Raw genomic sequence first — 19535 nt, 5'->3', positions numbered from 1 at the left:
ACTTACATAATACTACATGTCTATCATTTCTTATACCACTTATCACCATAGTGGATACATCACTACATCAATTCTTGTCCTTGAAACATCAGTCTTCAGGATCTTTCAATTCATCTTCTCCAAGCCACTACTCCAGCTGCATTTTTGCTTGTTGCACTGATTTGAGGAAACTGGTTGGTAAGAGTCGTCTGAAACCACACAAAGCAGTATTATTTCTCTCTCTCCAGTTTAATCAGATCAGGCACAGGTCCAACACAAATCCTCAGCTGAATTTCCTACAAGTGAAATACTGGACAAAAAAAAAAAAAGAAAAAGAAAAAAAGAAAAAAAAAGCAAGATCATGGCAAGGATTTATGACAACAAGCTCATCAGTGGCCAACGTTTTGCATTTGCATCATTATTAATCTATTAATCACATCTGCCAGATCTGATTCTTATAAGTCTGTCCTCCTGAAGAGCTGATATACCATATAAAAAGCACACACTGTAAATCAGAGAGAATGATGACGATTTTCACCAGTGGTGAAAGAGAAGAGGGAAAGGCAGATTCTGCAGTGTGCTGCTCTTACTTGTTGCACAGTGTAGGAATTTTTTTGACCTGTATCACATTAGAAAAGAAGTGAGGTCTAAACAATTTCATCCCTTTCAAACACAGTGGGCCAAATTCCCAACCAGCATGAAATGCTGCATATCCACTGAAATCGATGGAGCTATGCCAGTTCAGCTGAGAACTTGGCTTTGCATGTCAGTTCATTCAGCAATGATTGCACTTGACATGCAGCACAGACCAAGCATTTGTTTTTAAAAAGAAAACAGTGGAGTCTTTCAGTGCTAACCCAGCCTAGACATAGTCCCAGTTCCAAGAACTGGATTAACTGTCCTCAGCTCAGCCTCCTATGTATTTGTGCAAAGGAAGAGTAAGGAGGAGGAAAAAAACATATTCTTCCCTCTTCGGCACACTGATGGCAGGTTTCACCACTCGAGAGAAGAAACGATGGTGTGTAGAGCAGGGAAACTTTGCTTTTTGTTAGAACCTATAATTGACATAGGCACTTAATGTTCTTCCAGAGACTTCACCCCCCACCCAAGCGCCATGTAGTCACATCCTTCACCTTTACCTCTCCATTACCAACCAAAGTGCCCAGGGACAGATGACCAGTTTCTCACAAAGTTCAAATGGACCGTGTAATTCTCAGCAAGAAGTTGCTAAAACCATTTTCCTATGAATTAATTCTCTGGTGGCATGGCCAGGCTTAGCCCAGGCATCTCTAGTCACTGAGGAAACAACTGGCACAGCTGGGTTAGAGGAAAACAGACGAGTCAAAACACGCTCTGGCAATCATGGCCAATGAAGTGGTACCTTTGGAAAACAGCTGAAGATCAGAACAAGTCAATACAAATGCACTGCATCTGTAAGGCTCCTCTTCCCCTCTTGTTTTGAAACGCAGGATGAAAACAGAACGATTTCGTGCAACATTATCCAAAATGTTGGAGCTTCTCCTGGCATAATTTCTACCCAGTAAATTAAGTTTCAACTCTATTCCTCTCAGCTTTCTTTTTAGTTCACACATTTTTCCCTGAATAATTGCATGAAGCAAATCTTGCTTTGAGGTTTGATTACCAAAAAGGTATTAAATATCTGGAATGTTGGTTTATCTCACATAACACAAGGCATACATTGAACTAATTGGAGAACAGAAATAGCAGAATTTCGTTGTGAATTCAGACAGCAACATATTCATGAATACAGATTTTCTTTCAACAAATATTTTGCCATATTTGATTAAAAGGCACAATTTCAGGACTTCTATCAACGGATTCATAAAAAGCAGACCTTACGGCTATACCTGCAGATGTTGCCATTGTGAATACTCTGAAATGTGCACGTGTATTGCTTCATAACTACAGTACAACAGATCTCTCCCTGCAGAGAGATTTTTAAATGCAAAAGCCGGGGCGAAACTGCTGCCAGTACAGAAAGCGAATGCTATGAACTGTGATCTGGGGATGTTGCAGGTCGTGTGTCTGACACCGATGCACATGGCACACTGGACACCCCTGAGCTCTCAACGGGCTTGGCCTGGGGAAACTTAGCAGTAGCCCTTTCCCTTCATATTCTTTCTTATCTGTATATGTTGTTTCCTATCTGCTATAGTGCTGGGGAGGCTAAAAAACAGAGTGTGAAAGTGCAACAGGAGCTGCTAAACTTCTGCACTTCAGAAATGAAAAGCAAGAAAGGAAAACCTCAAGAAAATGCAAAACTACATTCCAACCTGGATTTCAGATCAAGAAATGACCCCTAGCTCTTCCCCAGCACGGCTTTTAAGCATTCAAAGCACACTCCCAGTATGCTGCCTGAAAAGCCCAGGCATAAAGTTTATCCTTAATTTGAGGCTTTTTCACTTGACCAGGGGAGGTAATCAGGACAAAGCTCTGGACCATACTGCTCAAAACATGACAACAGACACACCAAAAATCCAAGCTGGCTGCATGAAGCAATTAAAGTAGTGTTTACTATTCCATGACAGTTAACATGTTGGACTGACCTTTCATTTACTGTTTAGTACTGAACATTAAGCTGCAAAATTACTCATGCTTTGCATTTAGTACTGGCATCAAAACTAACAGCATTAGATAGCTATTCCCACGGCGAGACATGCATTCCCTCTGCCCAGCTGTGCACGTACTTTTTTTATAAGCACTGTATTTGATATTTATCATCACTTCCACAGGTTATATTCATCCATTACCATTAGGAATTACTGGTAACACTACTCCAAAATGGAAAAATCGTATGCAAAATGTCCAGGGTGACGCAGCTGGTAAAATTATGTCCCTTCTTTACATGCTGGGAGAGATATAAATGAAGGCTGGTGTATGCCTGTAGGTCCCTGAGGCAGCTCCCAGACAGATGGCAGAAGGGAAGTACAGAAGCTACAGAGGAAAAGTTTCTTTGTTTACTCTCCCTCTAGCTGCTTACAGCAGCCACGTTATAAAGGGAGACACAAGGTGCATTTCACGAGAGTCTGGCAGCCCAGCGGTTGGAATATTCTCTCCAAAGTGGGCAAATTTTCATTCAACACCCTCAGGCTGAACTTGGGCAGAAAGGACCCAGAGTTTCCAGTCCCCTGGTTAATGCTCTCATGAAGCGGCTACAGATGAAGGAGAGGTTAAGACTCCAGCAAAGCACCTCTGACAGCATGCTTTTCACTGATCTTAGTGCTATGACGATGTAAAATTACGGTTATTTCTATCCTTGGCTGTAATTTGCCAACTTGGCATGCCCAGTACGCTGCATTCTGACAGAAGAGTTCAGATTTTTGGGTCACATTTCCAACACAAACACAGGGTTTTTTGGTTCATCGCTGCACTCTTTCCAACTTTCACTCCTGTTTCCTGCTGTGGGACTCCTGTGGGCACTGCATCTCAAATACTGATGAACCCCTCTTCCCACCCTTTCATCACCTTTGCCTGGAGGCTTTTTCATTACCCACTTCTAAACATCTATTTGTTACATCTTTTTTGAGACAGTGATGGGCACTATGAACAAACCATCTGTGAATACCAGAATAACATTCTGTTCCTATGCAGACTGGAACATAAATAAATATAAATATATTAAGGGATTCCCTGCCATCCATGTTTTTTTTTCATATTCGTAGGGGCTATTTATATCTAAATCTCTATTTTCTGTATTGCAACTGAAGTTATCCGGCTTATTTTCCTCCAGCTCAAATATTTCCACTGCAGATTCAAAAGGGCAAATTTCCAAAGGCTGCTCAGCATGCTAATTATGATAGAATAGCTGCTGATTTGATCTTGCCTGCTTCTTTTTTAGTATTTCTAGACAGGTGCTTTGTGCAACCAATATGCCAGCTCAAGGGTCAAAATTATGAGGAGATCGCTGATAGAAGGCAAATCAATGTATTTTAAAAATCAGTATCATTTCCTAAAGAAAGAAGAAACCTACCAAACAAGGTTGTAATTGTATTTAATGCACATTTTGCTTTTAACAGCAATTTGCCAGTTTAAACAGCATAGACCTTACAATGCTTAATTAGTGAAGAGGTTATAGTGCTTATAAAGTTGTATCTAAAATATACCTTATTCATTCTCTATTGAACAACATTTTAGAGACATTCTAATGTTATAATTACATGCTATACAGTAGCAGCATGTTCACACCACTACAGTTAAGGCCGTGTCAGCATTCTCATCATGAACCTTTTTCAGGCTTTGAACACATCAGCCATAAAATTACAATGCAGTTTGGAAAAAACACGACATTCAAGATGTGAAACCTGTATTGGCTTTAGTAAAATAAGAACAAAAATAGTAGAACACATATAATAAATGACTCCACCCAAATTTATTTTGGACAATTGCTGTCTTTGCACAACATGCTCAAAATTTCCAAAATGAAATTTAAAGTTAGTGGACCACACAGTCTGATCAGGTTTCGATGAATCTGAGTGCAAAGTGTTGTAAAGTGGGTGCCACAGCTGCACAACAACCACTTCTCACATAATGCACATTTTAACATATATGAGGCTTCTTCTGTGTAAATATTTAGACTGGCAGGTAAAAGCAGTTCTATCACCAAGTGAATAGTAAAAACTACTCATCTCCAGTTGTATACACTTAGTGGTCAAGATGAAGTGAAATTGTTTACCAAGTCAGCACACTGGCTACAGAGGTACCATGTTGTTCCCTACAGTCTGGATAAGACACATATGAATTTTTATGCCATTCATGCCCTGATAATTCAAGAGGGACTCATCACGCTGCCCACCAAGCTGAAGCCATTTGCTTAAGAAGGTCGATGAGGCAAAATACTGTACAGAAAGGGATCCAACAGCTTCTTCAGTGAAATGCCAGAGCCTGCCTAAAGAAACTCACCCTTAGTTCATGCCCTATCAGTTTCTTGGGTTTACTAATATAATGCTTCGTATTGCCATACAGTTTGATTAAAAGAAGATGTCTAGTCCAGGATTTACTTAAACACGTTGAACCTCTGCTTAAAGCAAAGTGCATCTGTCAGTGCTTTCCCGAAACATTACCCAATCAAAGTGTGCTTCTGGTGTTGAACTGTCATGGAAATGTGATAAGCTGATGAAACTCTGTGGGGCTGCAGAACCAAGCTCTTCATACTTCATCTGCTTATTATTTTTACACTTCCTCATTCAAGAAATTTTCCTTTTGTGACCACCTCTTTTGTTACAACGCTTTTGGAAGCACTCCACTGCATACTTTTCAGACTTAGAGATAAGCATATAAGACTGAGAGTCGCCTATTTCAAGCTTTGTGTACATTGCATACACACATTTATTAATAAAAACTTGTCTAAACATCTATTTGTTCTTTGGACCAGCTCCAGCCCTCCCTAGGTGACTGTAACATGTCTTATAAACCTTTCATGGAAGATGTAAAAAATAGTACTTCAAGACAAAAAAGGAAAAAGAATACATTAAAACATCAACACAGAGACAAGGGGTAAAAAAAAGCAGAGCCATCCCATGCCAAATTCACTGCTGGCACAGGTTAGCAGTGTCCTCTTGAAGTCTGCTTTCTGCCTTCTTGTACAAGTTCTTTTATCTTAAAAGGGAGCTGCAAAGCCAGGAGGAAATTCCACGTATGCCCCCAAATATGGGTCACACACTAAAATCCTTCTTCTTAAGAAGGGAACCAATTAAGCACACAGTCCATTTCAGCTCTCTGTCCTATCAGAATTTCTGTGCACAGGCACCTGTAAAACAACAGTAACAGTATTTCTCTGCCTCAGAAAACTGTTATAAGAACAAATGCGTTTACGGTTGCCTGGACCATAGTCACAGTAATAAGGGCTACATCAGTACCTAAAATACATCCTTGTCTCTTTCTACCAATGCTGCGAACAGAGCCAGTAGTAGACAAGAACTATCAAAGGTAACATTAGTAACAGAGGGTTTTATGACACTATATGATAGTGGCTGATTTAGTTCAGCAGAATTAAGTTTCAGAATAAAACCCCTCTAAGATTTTTTTTTATAAGGGATCAACATGAATCAGCTTAAGGGATTGTACAAGAATGACCCGAATTGTGTCTTGTTACTCAACACAAATAGTTTCCAAATCTGTCCACATCTGATGATGGTCCACATAAATTCATATACAAACATGTATACTGGTTGTACCAGGGGAAAAAATAGCAAATATCTTCCAGCCTCGGTTTCCATTTCTGTATTCTGTGATATGGGCACATACCATAGACAAATGCAATGCTATGGCAACAACCCACACAATCTGTATTAAGTCTCCTCACCTGTGATACAAGAAGATAGTGTGTTAGAGGCAGAAATCCATCAGTTACTGCATCAAAGCTCACCTGTAATCCATGAATTTCAGACAGATACTACAGGCTATCATCATGGAAAGATAAGATCTTCATTCCTAAATCTGAATCCCCCGTCTTTCACTGAGCTATTAAGAACAAATTCCTCAAAACTTTCAAGATAAAGTGAAGCAGAAGTTTCAGCTACAGAAACATAGTGCAAAGGTTCAGTTTGGCACTGCAACATTATGGACAGACAAGAATTCATGGTAAACTGAGTTTAGATGTGGAAAAAAAAAAATCCTATAATCGAACCAATATTGTCAAATGTATTGCATACTATTGTAACTTCACAGTAATCAAAATCAGACATCAAGGTTTCTACAGAAGCAGCAATCACAGATTGCAGTAAAGTATACCACTTAAGGAAAAAAAATTGCATTTTGGCAATTTCATAGTCAAGTGTTCCTTATGCTCCTCCAACAGTCATGTCACGTATTTTTCCTGTTTAAAAGGTGCATATTGTTTCTCCTCAGTCCTCGTGAGACTTCTCTGCAATGACTTTGCATTCATACTGAAAAACAGAAGTTGACAAAATTAATAATATTAAGTTACATAACCAATGAAAAAGACCACTATGAAGGGAATTCTTCTACAAAAAGGGTGATAAAAGAGCTTAACTTACACTTCACCCAGATAAGCTTGGTCTCCCTAAGTTCTGTGCACACACTGTTGGCTGCAATTTCTGTTTCCTTGAGCAGCAGAAAGAGCAGTTGAGACTTAGGGGATGGCCTGATTTCTCCCCACATACGGGAGCTCTTAAACTCCTGGTCCTGTAAGGACTACAAGTATGCAGCTGAGAGTGTACAGAGCAAAGTCATGGGCTGTGCTCTGAATAATGCTACTAACAACTCACTGACCAGAACTGATTTTTACCTAACTCCACATCTACAATTCAAATAGCTGGTTGGTATATATGAAGGAAGGAATGCCACGTAGATGAGAACTTTTACTAGTATGCAACTGACGCCCTGCTCTCAACTTACCATTGCCAGCTGCCTGCCGATATTGCCCATAGTTATTCCACCAGCAAAAAATATACATGGCAACCAGGAACGAACATAAAGGAAATCTGGAGATGTGTATCTGAAAAAGAACATGCATTTTTGAGCTCAACGTTATGCAATACATAGATTCCTGCCATCACGAGACAAATCCAAGAATTTAAATTTTAGGGCATTTCAACTCAAAAAGTTTTGTATTATAGAAATTTAATTACTTGCAGCAAATAACAAAGGAAGCTTCTTATTGATTATAATATAATACCATTTGTTCAACTAAAAAAAATACGTTACATTGTTGGTAAGGTAGCAATTTTACTGAAATAACTAACTTCCAACTAAAAATCTCACTTACAAACACATAAAAGCTTTCAAGAACAGTCCAACTTATGTTACACTCAAAATTGTTGGAAATCATGTCAAATTCTACCCTTTCAGTTATTCTGACTTTGTTGTTATAGCTTCAGGAGAATATAAATTAACCTTAAAGGAATAAATACTTACTGATAAACTCCATTGTAGACCAGAAGTTGTGACACCAACGTGGCCAGAAAAGCAATTCCTATTCCAAGACCAAAGCCACTTCGTGACCTATCAAACGTCCACCAGAGTCCAATTGACAGGGCTGCTAATGTGAGGGACAACTGGATATTGTTGGCAAAATTCACTTTCTGTGTTGATTGTTAAGGATAAGTTTGGAAATACCATATACAAGTGTAAAGCAGTTTTCTTTATTCTGTTTATCATAGTTTGGCACAACAGAAAAGAAATACCATTAAAAAAACACAGCACTAGCTGTATCAGTTATCACACAGCTATGGAGTATCAGGAAATAAGCTTTGAAGTGTTGCCAATGTAACAGGAAACTAAAAACTTATGACACTTCTTCACACTTTTAGGGTCTTAGCACTGTTCAAGAGTAAAGAGACTATACATCTACCAGACAATGCAGGTGTTTTATGCAGACATACAATGCACACGTTACTGTTCAGAGTAAGGACATCTCATCCTTACCTCGTCCTTTATTAAAGTAAGCATGAAATCTCAAATCTAGCATTAGACATGTCCAAATGACAGGGATTTACTGAAAAAAAGGTACTTATCACTCTTATTTAACTGCAATTTTGTTTAATTTACATGCTAATTTACATTCAGTTAAACATTAAAAATGTTAATGCTTTCTATAAAACAAAATGTAAATAATATTACTGTGAAAGTATTCATGTAAATCAATATTGAAAATCAGTTTTGTGAACTCTGTGATAAAAGTATGAAGTCATTTCAGATATCTTTGCAGTATTTCACATTCTTCAAAATGTTTTGGAAATATTAACTCATCCTCACTATTCCTGTCCAAAACAGATTATTAAAAAGAAGGCTGCCAAGTTTCATAAGCCCAAAAGCAAATTTATAGGATGACAACATAAAAACACTGCCCTACTTTCTCACAAAGAACTGGAGAGAGACCTAGAGGAAATGAGAAAGAAGTTCAACTAACTGAAATAAATAATTACAGGATAAAAATCAATAGCATCAAAAAAAATGTCAAACACAACCAAAAAACCATACCAAATATGGCAATGTGCAGAACTGGTAATAAGCTGAAAAGAAATAAGTCTGGAGAGCTGTCAAGCAGGAAATACAGACAGTACATTAATGATGTCCTGGAATATCTGTAACAGCTGTTAGAAAACTGCGGGACAGTCTGCTGTAAATAGTTTGACCCATGCAGAGGGAAGCTGTCAATTCTCTTGTATTTCTTAAAAGCAGCAAAGTTGCATGTGCTTACGCAACAGGTACAGTCCAGGTCAGTGAGAACCACAGGACCAGATTAACACATCTTTGGCAAGGAGACCAAGGTTTGTGAGGGTCAGTGGGAATGACTCTGAACCTTGGCAGCTCCAGCTCATCTGACCTTACTGGATAGGATAGCTGGTGGGAACAAAAGCAAGCAACAACAAAACCCATCTGAGGGCCAAGTCACCTCAGTAAGAATTCAGACACCTCTCACATCTTTCACTTAACTTGCCCTCTTCTTCTTGAAATGAGGCAATTCAGTAGCACAAGGTGAGAACTTCTTAGCATGGTTTCTGCAAACCATGTTGGAGCTGACACTGAAGGAGATGAGAGGTCCAGAGATGATCTGGAATCCTTTCCAGTTAGTTTACAAGAACAGTGTCCTGGTTTTACCTGGCAGAGGAGGCACTAGGCAGGACTACACAAACAACTAATATTCACAGTACTGCCAGTGAGGCATGGCAGTCCACATGAAAAGCACCCTGTCAGCCAGCATGTCCCCAGCTGCTTCTGAGGGAAGGGATGCCAGTTCTGAGCACACTTGTGCAAGGATGTATCTGAGTAGTTACAAAATTAGGAGGAGCGACTGACTTCCAATAGCTCTTACTGAATGACCACAGGAATGGTAACTACTCTCTCAGCATCAAGGCATCATTTGCAGAACGTGGTAGCGACATTTAATGTGCTTTGTGTAGTCCTGGGTATTACCTGGTCCTGAGTTTTCCCCACTCTTCGCAAAGTGTACGGGCTTCACTGATAACCTCAAGACTGGGCTTCAGCCTCTTACCACGGTGTTAAAAGGACATCAACTCTTGCAAAGTCTTAAAGCACTTTTCTGTAATACCTACCACATAAATATTTCTATGCATTTACTTTTTCAAAGAAAACAAAGTCTATAAGACAAAGCCCAATATGGAGACATTTCTAATGAAAAGATTTTTCAGAACGAACTGACATGAAACATCACCTCCAATACTGCTACAACAGTTTAACACTAACACATATTCTGCATTTCCCTCGCAAAAATGCTGCATATTGTATCTTTAACAACAATTCACCGTGACTGACTATGTGAGCTTGTTTTAGTGGAAACCCATTTGTTATCACCAACTTAATCAGAATACAGGATACAGCGCTGGCATGATTTATTCCCACAAAGACTGCTACACATCGCATTACACTGGACCATTCTCTCTTAAATTTATGTGGCTCTCCCAGATGTCTGTCCATGCATGGGTACAATAACCCAATCACAGCTGTGGAGACAGGAAAGAAAAAAGGCCCAGAAGTTGAAGCACTGGCAATATTTAACTAAAATAATGACTATCTAGACTTTGACAATTATTGTCACTACTAAAACAGACCTTTTAAGGATAAACTGTACAAAACATACATTGTAAAAGAAGAGGAATTGTAAACAATTTCATTATTTAGAAAAGCTCTGTAGAAGCTCAGCAGCATGTTCAACCACTGCAGCAGTGACCTGGCAGAAGCAGCAAAACAGAGACAATCTGAACTAGTGGCAGAGGATGGAAGACTCTGCACCCTACCAAAACCTGTAGTTCAAAAAATGTAGTAATAGCTTTCAGGCTGGCACTTTTGAAAATCCCACATATCATACATACACATTTAAATAACTGCAAAACAAACACACCACAGTAAGGGCAGAGTGTGGTTTCTAACATCAGTATTTTGTGTCTTCTTTTGTTGGTGTTACAAGCAGGTTTTATTTGTATAATGTTTTTCTCTTCTTTAATGCTACTATAAAGGCTCACACAGAAGAGGGAAAGCCAAGAGCCTGCAGTAGCTGTTGAATACAGAAAGCAAACAGGACTTTCGACCCCAAGGAACTGCTATGCTCTTTGAAGATTTCTTCATAAATGTGTTCTCTACTGCAACTGCAGTTAAAAAGACTGTTACCAACACCTCTGAGGAATAACACTGGTGCTTAATGTTAAACTGGTGCTGCAGGAGGGGGGCAGGTCACGGGTACTCCAGCGCCCTCAGTCTGCTATGCTGTTAGAGGTACGTTATGGCAAATAGTCTTTATGCTGCCAGAGAGGAAACTATCTCCAGGATTCAGGAAAATAAATCACCAATAAAGCTGGAGCAGAAAAAAAAAACCTCCCTGAGCAATTTTCTTGCCAAAGGCATTGGGCCAAACTGATGACTAATAACAGTGACAGATGAAAGGACTTCTCTGAAAGCAGTCTCAATCACCACTGATTATAAATATGCAAAATACCTTTATTCTGCTCATAATAATAAACCATACTGCAGAGGAATGTTCATGTTAATTCCAGGAAGGCTATGCAAGTACGAATGGTAAGAAAATGGGTGAGTTATCAGCATTTACCACAGAGGTTCCCTGTATGTACGCTAGCAGAGAAGATAAAGAAAGAAAATGGAGAAGAAAAGCCTGATAATGAAAAAGAAAGAACTTGAACACCTCAACGGGGGTCACTCCTGCTGGGAAAAGCCAATTAAGGCAGTAATATCTTTAAATCAGGCGGCTTAAAAACAAGTAGTGCAAATGCTTAGCAGGTGACTACACTATACAAGCAACATCCAGTCTTTCCATCAAAACCACCAACCCATCAGAACCAGAAAGGCTCACAAGTTTCTTCTGAGATGATGATGAGATCTAGCCTTCACAACTTCCCCATATGCAGCTGTAGACAGTGTTACTGGACAACTCAAGAGAGCATAAGATGCAGCCTGATGCAAACAGCTGACAGTGCAAACATTACAGTGACCACTGCAGAGCTTATGTGTTGCTGCTGCAAGCTGAGAGTCTGTTGTTTCAATCCCCACTACTCCATACATAAACCTTTACCAGACATGTTTGTCAAGACAATCAGTTTAAAGTATAAAAGAAAAATGCAGCACATGCAGGATACAAAGCAAAAACTAATCAACGATCTCAGCAAGACAACAGAAAGAGGACTAAACCAACTAGCAGATAAAGCAGGTATATATCTGCCACCATAACATGCCAAATGCATTTCAACAGGAGAACAAAACTGACATATTCAGAGAGGCATCTGGAGGGTTTCCTTGCAAATCAAGTTCCTCTATGACAGCTGGGGTGTAGTATTTCAACAAGTTATCAAAACAAAAGCAATTAGATGACTAGGAGAAAAAATAGAAATATTATCATTAGCAAAACAGTGATGCCAACTCAAAAGGTAGTTTACTGACTCATATTAATACCCAGAAACGTGAGCTTCTCAATCCTATTAAAACTGACCTCTAGGAAGATACCACCTTTACTGTAAAGGTTTGATAAAGCAGGATCCTCCAGTGCTGGCTGCTAAGAATATTCCCTTAGTAAAGTGTAAAACTGACCCATGGGATCAGTGATCTTCTGAGCCAAGCAGAAAGCCAAATTCCATCAGGCTTGTAGCACGGAATATGCCTTGATACTTGAAGATGAAAGAAGAGGAAAAAGGGATATTTCTACCTACAGTAGACATCTCACTTAAACTCGTTGAACACGCAAAAGCTTCAATTCCCTACATGGTCATGGGAGAAATGGAGCACGTTCACCATCATCCAACTTGATACATGAATCTAACCAAGGTGCTCTGTTCTGCAACGTGCCTCTACAACCGCAAATTGCGTGCCTGGCCTCAACTCCCTGAGACACAGTCAGGTCTCCCAGCTTTACGGAGCTAAAGCGATACCTCAAACTGGAATGAGGAACAAACAGAAAGCTGGACCACAAAAGGGACTGTTACTCAGGATGGCTTGCTGTGCTCAAAACAAGGTGCTGCACATTCTGACACTTCCAGGGTATTTTCAAGGGCTGCCTGTAGAGCACACTCCCATAATCCAGCCTCAAGGTTACAAGTGGCACCACCTTCTGAAGTCTGTTAAACTTGTACTCTAATTCAGCAGAAAAAGCAAAGGTTATACTCTGCTAAGAATATTACGGTAAGTTAGCAGAACAACAATTTCTAAACATGGGTATGTCTATTTCTATATACACAGGGAGATCGGAGGGACAGCAACAGCTCAAAAGTGGCAGTGATGCTGGAAGAGACATTTTTATCTTCCACACCTTTCATATAGTCTTTTCTAGCTATGTAACTGCCTATCTACCCTTTCATCTCCACGCCAGGCATACGTACACGACTGGACTTACCTGACGCTGTGCCACAGCAAGGTGGCACCCACCAAGCTGAGGAGAAGATGCTTGTGATCACATCAGGGGGGAAGAGAGTAACGTTTCTCTGGATCTGAAGCAAGTTTAATACTAATGCAAGAAATACGCCAATAAAAAACAGCACTATACCACGAATTACCAAATTCATGCCACGACTGGTTACAGATGAAATGTACGGGCCACACTTTTTTGGTAAGGTTGGCATTGCATCACTTTCTGCCATGACTTCTTATGTACTCAGAGACATCCAACAGGCTGACTGAGGAGGATTCACTTGCAATCCAGTATTTTGACTCTCCTCAATTAGGAGATACCCACACCCTGAAAAATAATAAAAAAGGGTGAAAAATACAGATATAAGAAATATTAAATATACTTCTCTTAAATAAATTGGAGATCAGGTTAAAAAATGCGGCTATTATATTTTTCTGAATTTTCCAAGGAGGCAATTAGTCATTTGAGAGCAGAACCAACCACAGCTGCAAAAATGCCTTACAAAGAGAACAGGTTTTAACAAATAGCTTTGTCTACTAGAAGACAGAGAAGGAAGAAACGTGTGATGGGACAGCTAGGAATGTGAAACCACAGAGAAGAGGTGAAGAAATGAAACCGCTATCAGATGAAGGAAAGGCTTGCTCTGCAGTAACAATAAATTGGTTTTCTCCTGTCCTTTAACAACAACTACAGATTATGTAATTCAGAAGCAAGGAAACAGCCCTTAGTTTCAAGTCAGCCACAGAGGTTCACAGATCTCTCTTCTTGAAGAGATGCCAAGAAAACATTTCTCAACTGGAAAGTGAATTGTGAGAAATATTTTTCAGGATGTAGTCAGAATTTCAGCAATCCTGGAGCACACCCATTTTTATATACCCCAGATAAGAGCAAACAACTCAGTGAACCAGAGAAGTAATCTCAATACAGAGAAATACTTACCGAAGTAACTCACTTCAGGTGAAAACTGCCCTACATGATTAGAAACTGCAATTGTAATCAGATGCAAAAGAACCTGAGAGTAGAGAGAAAAGGAGATCCCTCTGCCCGTGTACTGGATAGCATCCTACATGAATAACTCTGCCAGCACTACAGGAATGGCAGGGTTCCCATCCCAATCACTCTAAAAAAAAAAAAAAAAACCAACCCGTCCATCAAGAGTCTTGTTATACATGGATCCAGTGCCACATTCATGTATAACAACGACTTTGATCGACAGCTTAGCCACCTGGAACTTAAGAAAAAAAGCCCTGACATTGTTTTTAAATTTGAAACTGCCAACTGGTGGTGGCTTTTGTTAACTCTTACTTATGGCCATGGGGGCACAAGGGGAGCCAAAGCAGCACATCCATCCCCCTTCCTCCCCAGCTTCAGCAGATCCCAGGGAAGCTCTCTGAAGACGCAGCAGCAACGCAGAGGACGCAGCACTCACTTTTGCTGATTGAAAGTCAAAAGGGAAGTTAAATACATCCAGGCTAGTTAAGATACTACAGGTAACTGCACAGAAGATGCAATGCCATGCCATATGACATCATCACTCAGAAAAAGTTCCAAGAGGCAAAACAAAAGAAAAAAACAACAGTTCTGATCACAGGTAACTTCCCACTGGCAGTTCAGGGAGGCAGCAGACTCCTAAGAATACAGGATCTTTTCTACATGGTCAATTCTCCGCGTTATTTGTAATGATGAACATGTCTTGGGGGGGAAAGAGGGCAACCACGGTGTCTGGCTTCTTAGCTTCCTGACTCACACTGAACACGTCCACACCGAGGCTGGCACTGGCACTGCAACACACTTCCCTCAAGCAAAAGGGAGGTGCTCCAGATTTTTTTTTCCCCTCCTCCGGATGGCATAGTAGTGAAGCTTGGATAATACATTTAGCCTCCAGGAAAGAAAGCACAGCGTCACAGATACAGATATGTCAACTGAGAGTCCCCTCAGTCCCTGGGGGCCTTGCCCACCAGGTGATCGCAGGAATTCCCAGAAATTACAGGAGTCCTTTCAATATGCAGCACTGGAGACTGTAGGACCCAATTACAAACTTCACAGGCATACTGCACATAATAGGGGCTTTTAAACTGTTACATCTCTTCTTAGCTTTAGCTTGCCAAGACAAACTAGCTAAACTCTCCACTTGCTTCACCATCCCTATGGCTCTCGGCACTTCCTGAAGTCTGCACATCCCTTTTCTTTTAATGCATGACCAGAGCTTATGTTTACAAGCTCAAGTTCGACTCTCACAGCCTTATGCAAAAAAATTCACACTACTGTGTCTCTTTAAATGAGCTCTTCTGCTGCACACCAAAGATCACAATTTCTTTTTTCATTGTCATAAAGTGGTTGCTCACACCCTGTGATCCATACTATATTGAAGTCTCTCTCCTGTCCCGTTACTGAACTCCTCGTCCCTTGGTACCAGCCCAAAACCTTGCAGGTTGAATTTCAGCCCACAGGTATTATTTGCTCTGACACTCAGTGTCAATTCATTTTTTCTGTAGGATCTCTCAGTCCTTTTTGGCTCTGCAAACGGTTCCCAGCTTAGGTCATCAGCAAACATCATTATAGCATCCTATTCTGTGTAACAAGGTCATCAACTAAAACGCTGAGCGAGATCAGGTCAAGTCCCTGTCTTTGATAAAATCTATCAATAATTTCACTGCAGTCATTATTTCCCCATTTTATATTATCTCTTGATATCTCCCTCTAACAAGATTCTGTTTCCTGTACTTCTTCAAATACAGTAATTTCCAACTTAATTAAGAATCATGAACTGTCCCACATGGCAATACTGATGTAAACACCGATGGGACCTTTTTTTTTTCTTAGAAACGTTGATGATTAAAGTCCAATTTTATTCTAGCATAAAGCAGTGTCTGAAGATAAAACATGTATTTACCTAATTTCTATTTATTATATATGTCATTTGGCAAATATATCATATTTAATTGTGAAGGCTTATCAAAATGTAACACAACTTTGCTATGCAAGGAAATCACTTACTGCTTTTATACAACCACTGCAGCTGCAAGTCATTCGAGGCACCAGCAACAGATCTGTACTACAAGGTAAACTGCCTGACCAAAGCAAGGGCACTTGGGTGGGTGCACATCAGCGAGTGTTTATAGCAAGTAATAACAAGTAAAGTCCCCAATTAGCATGATGCAGTAATTTCCGTCCTGGTTTCTCACCCTACACAGATTGTGCCTATTTGTTTTATCCCACTTTTCAAGTTTTCTCCACTCATTGCCTCTGAGACCTTCTGCGTGCCACAAACAGAGCAATGGTGGAACAGAGCAAGGTGACTAACACTCATGGAATGATTCTTCAGTGCCTCAGACACCCTGGGTTCACAACGCTCGGGCACGGCAAAGGTATTTACTATGTCACCTTTCATGAAAATGTAAATTAAGATCTCTAAAGAAGACATTGCTTCCTTCTGGACTGGGAGGCTAGCGTGCCTGCAGAGCAGATGATGCCTGTCTCCTTTTAAGCCTTGTATTTTACTGAGGGTTTCCACTCAGATGGGAGTAGCTCACATATTGAACCAACACTACTTCTGAGCCTTCATCTCTGGGGAATGCGTATTCAAAACTGTAACACCACACTGAAAACTACAGGCTTGGCACCGCCACAAAGCCTCAGCTGCACTTCCCCTCCTCCGTGGCACACGGCTTCAACCCAAGCTTTTTAATACACCATGCAAGAGCATTATATAGGATTCGCGAGGCAACCACGCGATGTCTGGCATTGCGAAAAGAGTTACAAGTAAATTATCACCCTAGACATTTTCAAAACACTTAGTCACTTAACTGTCTTCTAATTAGAAGATCTGTCCTGCAAGTGCTCCCCAGTGCTCTTCATGTTCATGAAAAGCCTTCTGCTGTGTGCGATTCACAACTTCTGACACAGTACAGACACATTAGGAACAAGGCAGTGTAGTGGGGGCCAAGAAAGAGAAGATTTATTTAAGCAACACCGTGCAGGAGATGGCAAAAATGGTGAAATGACAAGCAACCATCTGTCTTCTGCGAGGCGACGCCAAAGGCAAACCACCCCCCTTCTCCGGGCACCAGGCGAGGCGGCTCTCCCGGCTGGTCTGCCCCGGCTCCCCCGGCTCCGGGAGTCCACGGCGGCCGCTTCAGGGCAGCGTTCGCACCTCCAGGCCGGGCCGGGCCGGCCGAGCGAGGCCGGCGGAGGGGCCGCGGGCCCGGCCGCGCCTGCCCGGGGGAGGCCTCGCCAGGGAGAAGGTGTCACCGCTGCCGGGGGGACAGAACGGCTCCCGCCGTGGCCCCTCTCCGGGCACGGCAAGCAGCCGCCGCTCCCCGCCTCCCCCCCGCCGGCCCGGGCAGCCCAGCTCGCCCCGCTTTCCCGGCAGCCCGGCCGCGGCGGGGCCCGGCGCCACCCCCGCCCCGAGGCAGGGCCGGCACTGCCAGCGGCCCGGCCGCCCGCGGGCAGGAGAGGGCCGGGGGCGCCGCTGCCCGCCCGGCCCGGCTCGTCCCCCGCGCCTCGCACGGCCCCCGCCCCGCGCCGGCCCCCCCCGTCCCCTCCGCGCGGGAGCCGCCGCAGCCCCGGGACTCACTCGGCCTCCGCCATCTTCTCCCTCCCCGCGCCAGTCCCCGCCCCGCGCAGCCTCCGCAGCGCCCCGCCGAGCTGCTGACGGGGGCGGCGGCGGGGCGGGCCGGCCGCCGAGCGGAGCGGAGCCTGCCTGCCCTGCCTGCCCGGCCCGGCCCGGCCCGGCCCGGCCCGCGGGAGCCGGGGAACGCGCTGGTCGGAAGCGCCGTGGTGCGGAATAGAGGGAGTCACTCGCGGAAACTTCAGCAGGAGGCCGCCCTTTGGAAAGGGGTCTGTTACCAGAATAATAAAAAAATAATACATAGGCCGTTAGGCTTTCTGGACCGTGCTTAGGCTTCCAGCTAAGTCGGGTTTAGCGATGGAGACTTGTGTGACGTCCCTGGTACACGCTGCAGTCAGGGAAAACGGAAAGATGAAAAATCTCTCTTTCCCAGCTCAAACTGGCAGCCTGGCTCCGGCTCTCCTGGACACCTGATTCTGCAAGGACTTCCACATGTGCTTAATTTTATTGACTGGGGGAAAATGACACAGCTCATTACTCCAGAAACCACGTTTTCATCACCAGTATGGGGCCTCTCTGGGAGAAGGTACAACGTGAGGCAGAAAACAATTTGCTTTAACCTGTCTTAAGGAGCAGTAAAGGCATCACAATAAAAAAATAACATTTATTGTATATCTGTGGGGGGAGTGATAGAGGAGAATAATGCTGTTATATCATTTATATATAATATATTCACTATAACATTAATTATTCTATTAATGAATGTTTCCTTTCTTATTTCATTGATAACACAATTTATTAAAAATATTTGCACATTGCATTCCACCAAGGTCAGTATTTCATTGCAAAATCTTTGATAGAGCTTTCCGTATTATGAAGTCCGCGTGATTCAGTGCCGCTCCTATTACAGTTTCCAGAGCAGCAATTGGATAGGATGGAATTTGTAACTGTATTTACTATAGTGGCATCTTTAGTGATAACTGTGGTTTCTTTGTGCTGGTATGTTGTGAACAACAGTGTCACATGTATAAACTCAGAGGAGAGTATATGGGTCTATAATAGACATATTAAGAATGGAAAAGGAAGACATTTACAGTAGCAGAAACCCATTGTGGTTTAGATAAGCAATAAATTAATTTTCAAATCATTCAACTTTGGTTTTCATCACACAAAGTCTTTTTATTCTCTGTAATTCCTACTGAGCTGCTTGCCCTGTCTGTGGTTTAGTTACTTTGCTGTACTTGAACCCCAAATTTTGGATTGAGAAAGAGGAAAAAAAGAGGGTTTTAAGGAAAACCTATTTTATTTTATTATGTCAGATAAATGCCTTTGGCCAACCACATGCATGAGGCAAAGGACTATATCTCTTTATGCCTTAAAGACCAGGACCATCAGAAAGCCTGAAAGCAGAAACTTTGTGAACATGAAGTGTGTACATTAGAGGGAAGTGTGGCATAAGTAGATGGAGATGATAAATGATTGCTGGATCTTTCCTCCTCTAGACACGTATCTATATAGTCAAATAATGACTTGCCTATAAATAAATTTGGATTAGTTATAATCAGGTCTGTTGCAGTGTTTGGTACTATAAAATTAACAAAATAAACAGCTCATATGAGAGATAAATTACTCATA

At 41.7% G+C, this 19535-nt stretch overlaps 1 protein-coding gene across 2 annotated transcripts; it reads right to left on the bottom strand.

The window, feature by feature from the left end:
- Nucleotides 1-3974: 3974 nt before the first annotated feature.
- On the bottom strand, nucleotides 3975-17975 carry INSIG2 (insulin induced gene 2). 2 transcript variants are annotated; one of them, XM_074910579.1, is made up of 6 exons: nucleotides 17907-17975; nucleotides 13316-13657; nucleotides 10300-10424; nucleotides 7876-8042; nucleotides 7357-7456; nucleotides 3975-6884 (listed from the first exon to the last, which is right to left on the bottom strand). In XM_074910579.1, exons 2-6 carry the CDS (start codon nucleotides 13557-13559, stop codon nucleotides 6843-6845), a joined length of 678 nt encoding a protein of 225 aa, XP_074766680.1. In that variant the 5' UTR covers nucleotides 13560-13657; nucleotides 17907-17975; the 3' UTR covers nucleotides 3975-6842. The 2 variants fall into 2 exon arrangements, with proteins under 2 accessions (XP_074766680.1, XP_074766682.1); XM_074910581.1 differs by lacking the exon at nucleotides 17907-17975 and having other exon boundaries at nucleotides 13476-13599.
- Between the last annotated feature and the right edge of the window lie 1560 nt (nucleotides 17976-19535).

Source organism: Athene noctua, chromosome 7 (assembly GCF_965140245.1).
Source record: "Athene noctua chromosome 7, bAthNoc1.hap1.1, whole genome shotgun sequence".
NCBI lineage: Eukaryota > Metazoa > Chordata > Aves > Strigiformes > Strigidae > Athene > Athene noctua.
This window is presented reverse-complemented; position numbering and strand designations above follow the sequence as displayed.

What these genes read in the sequence shown, in the direction of transcription:
- INSIG2 (XM_074910579.1), bottom strand. Translation starts at nt 13,559, where the DNA reads ATGGCAGAAAGTGATGCAATGCCAACCTTACCAAAAAAGTGTGGCCCG. An exon ending in GAATAAATCATGCCAGCGCT is followed by an intron (nt 8,043 to 10,299) that starts GTATCCTGTATT and finishes CAATCAACACAG; the next exon opens with AAAGTGAATTTTGCCAACAA. An exon ending in TCGGCAGGCAGCTGGCAATG is followed by an intron (nt 6,885 to 7,356) that starts GTAAGTTGAGAG and finishes TCTGTTTTTCAG; the next exon opens with TATGAATGCAAAGTCATTGC.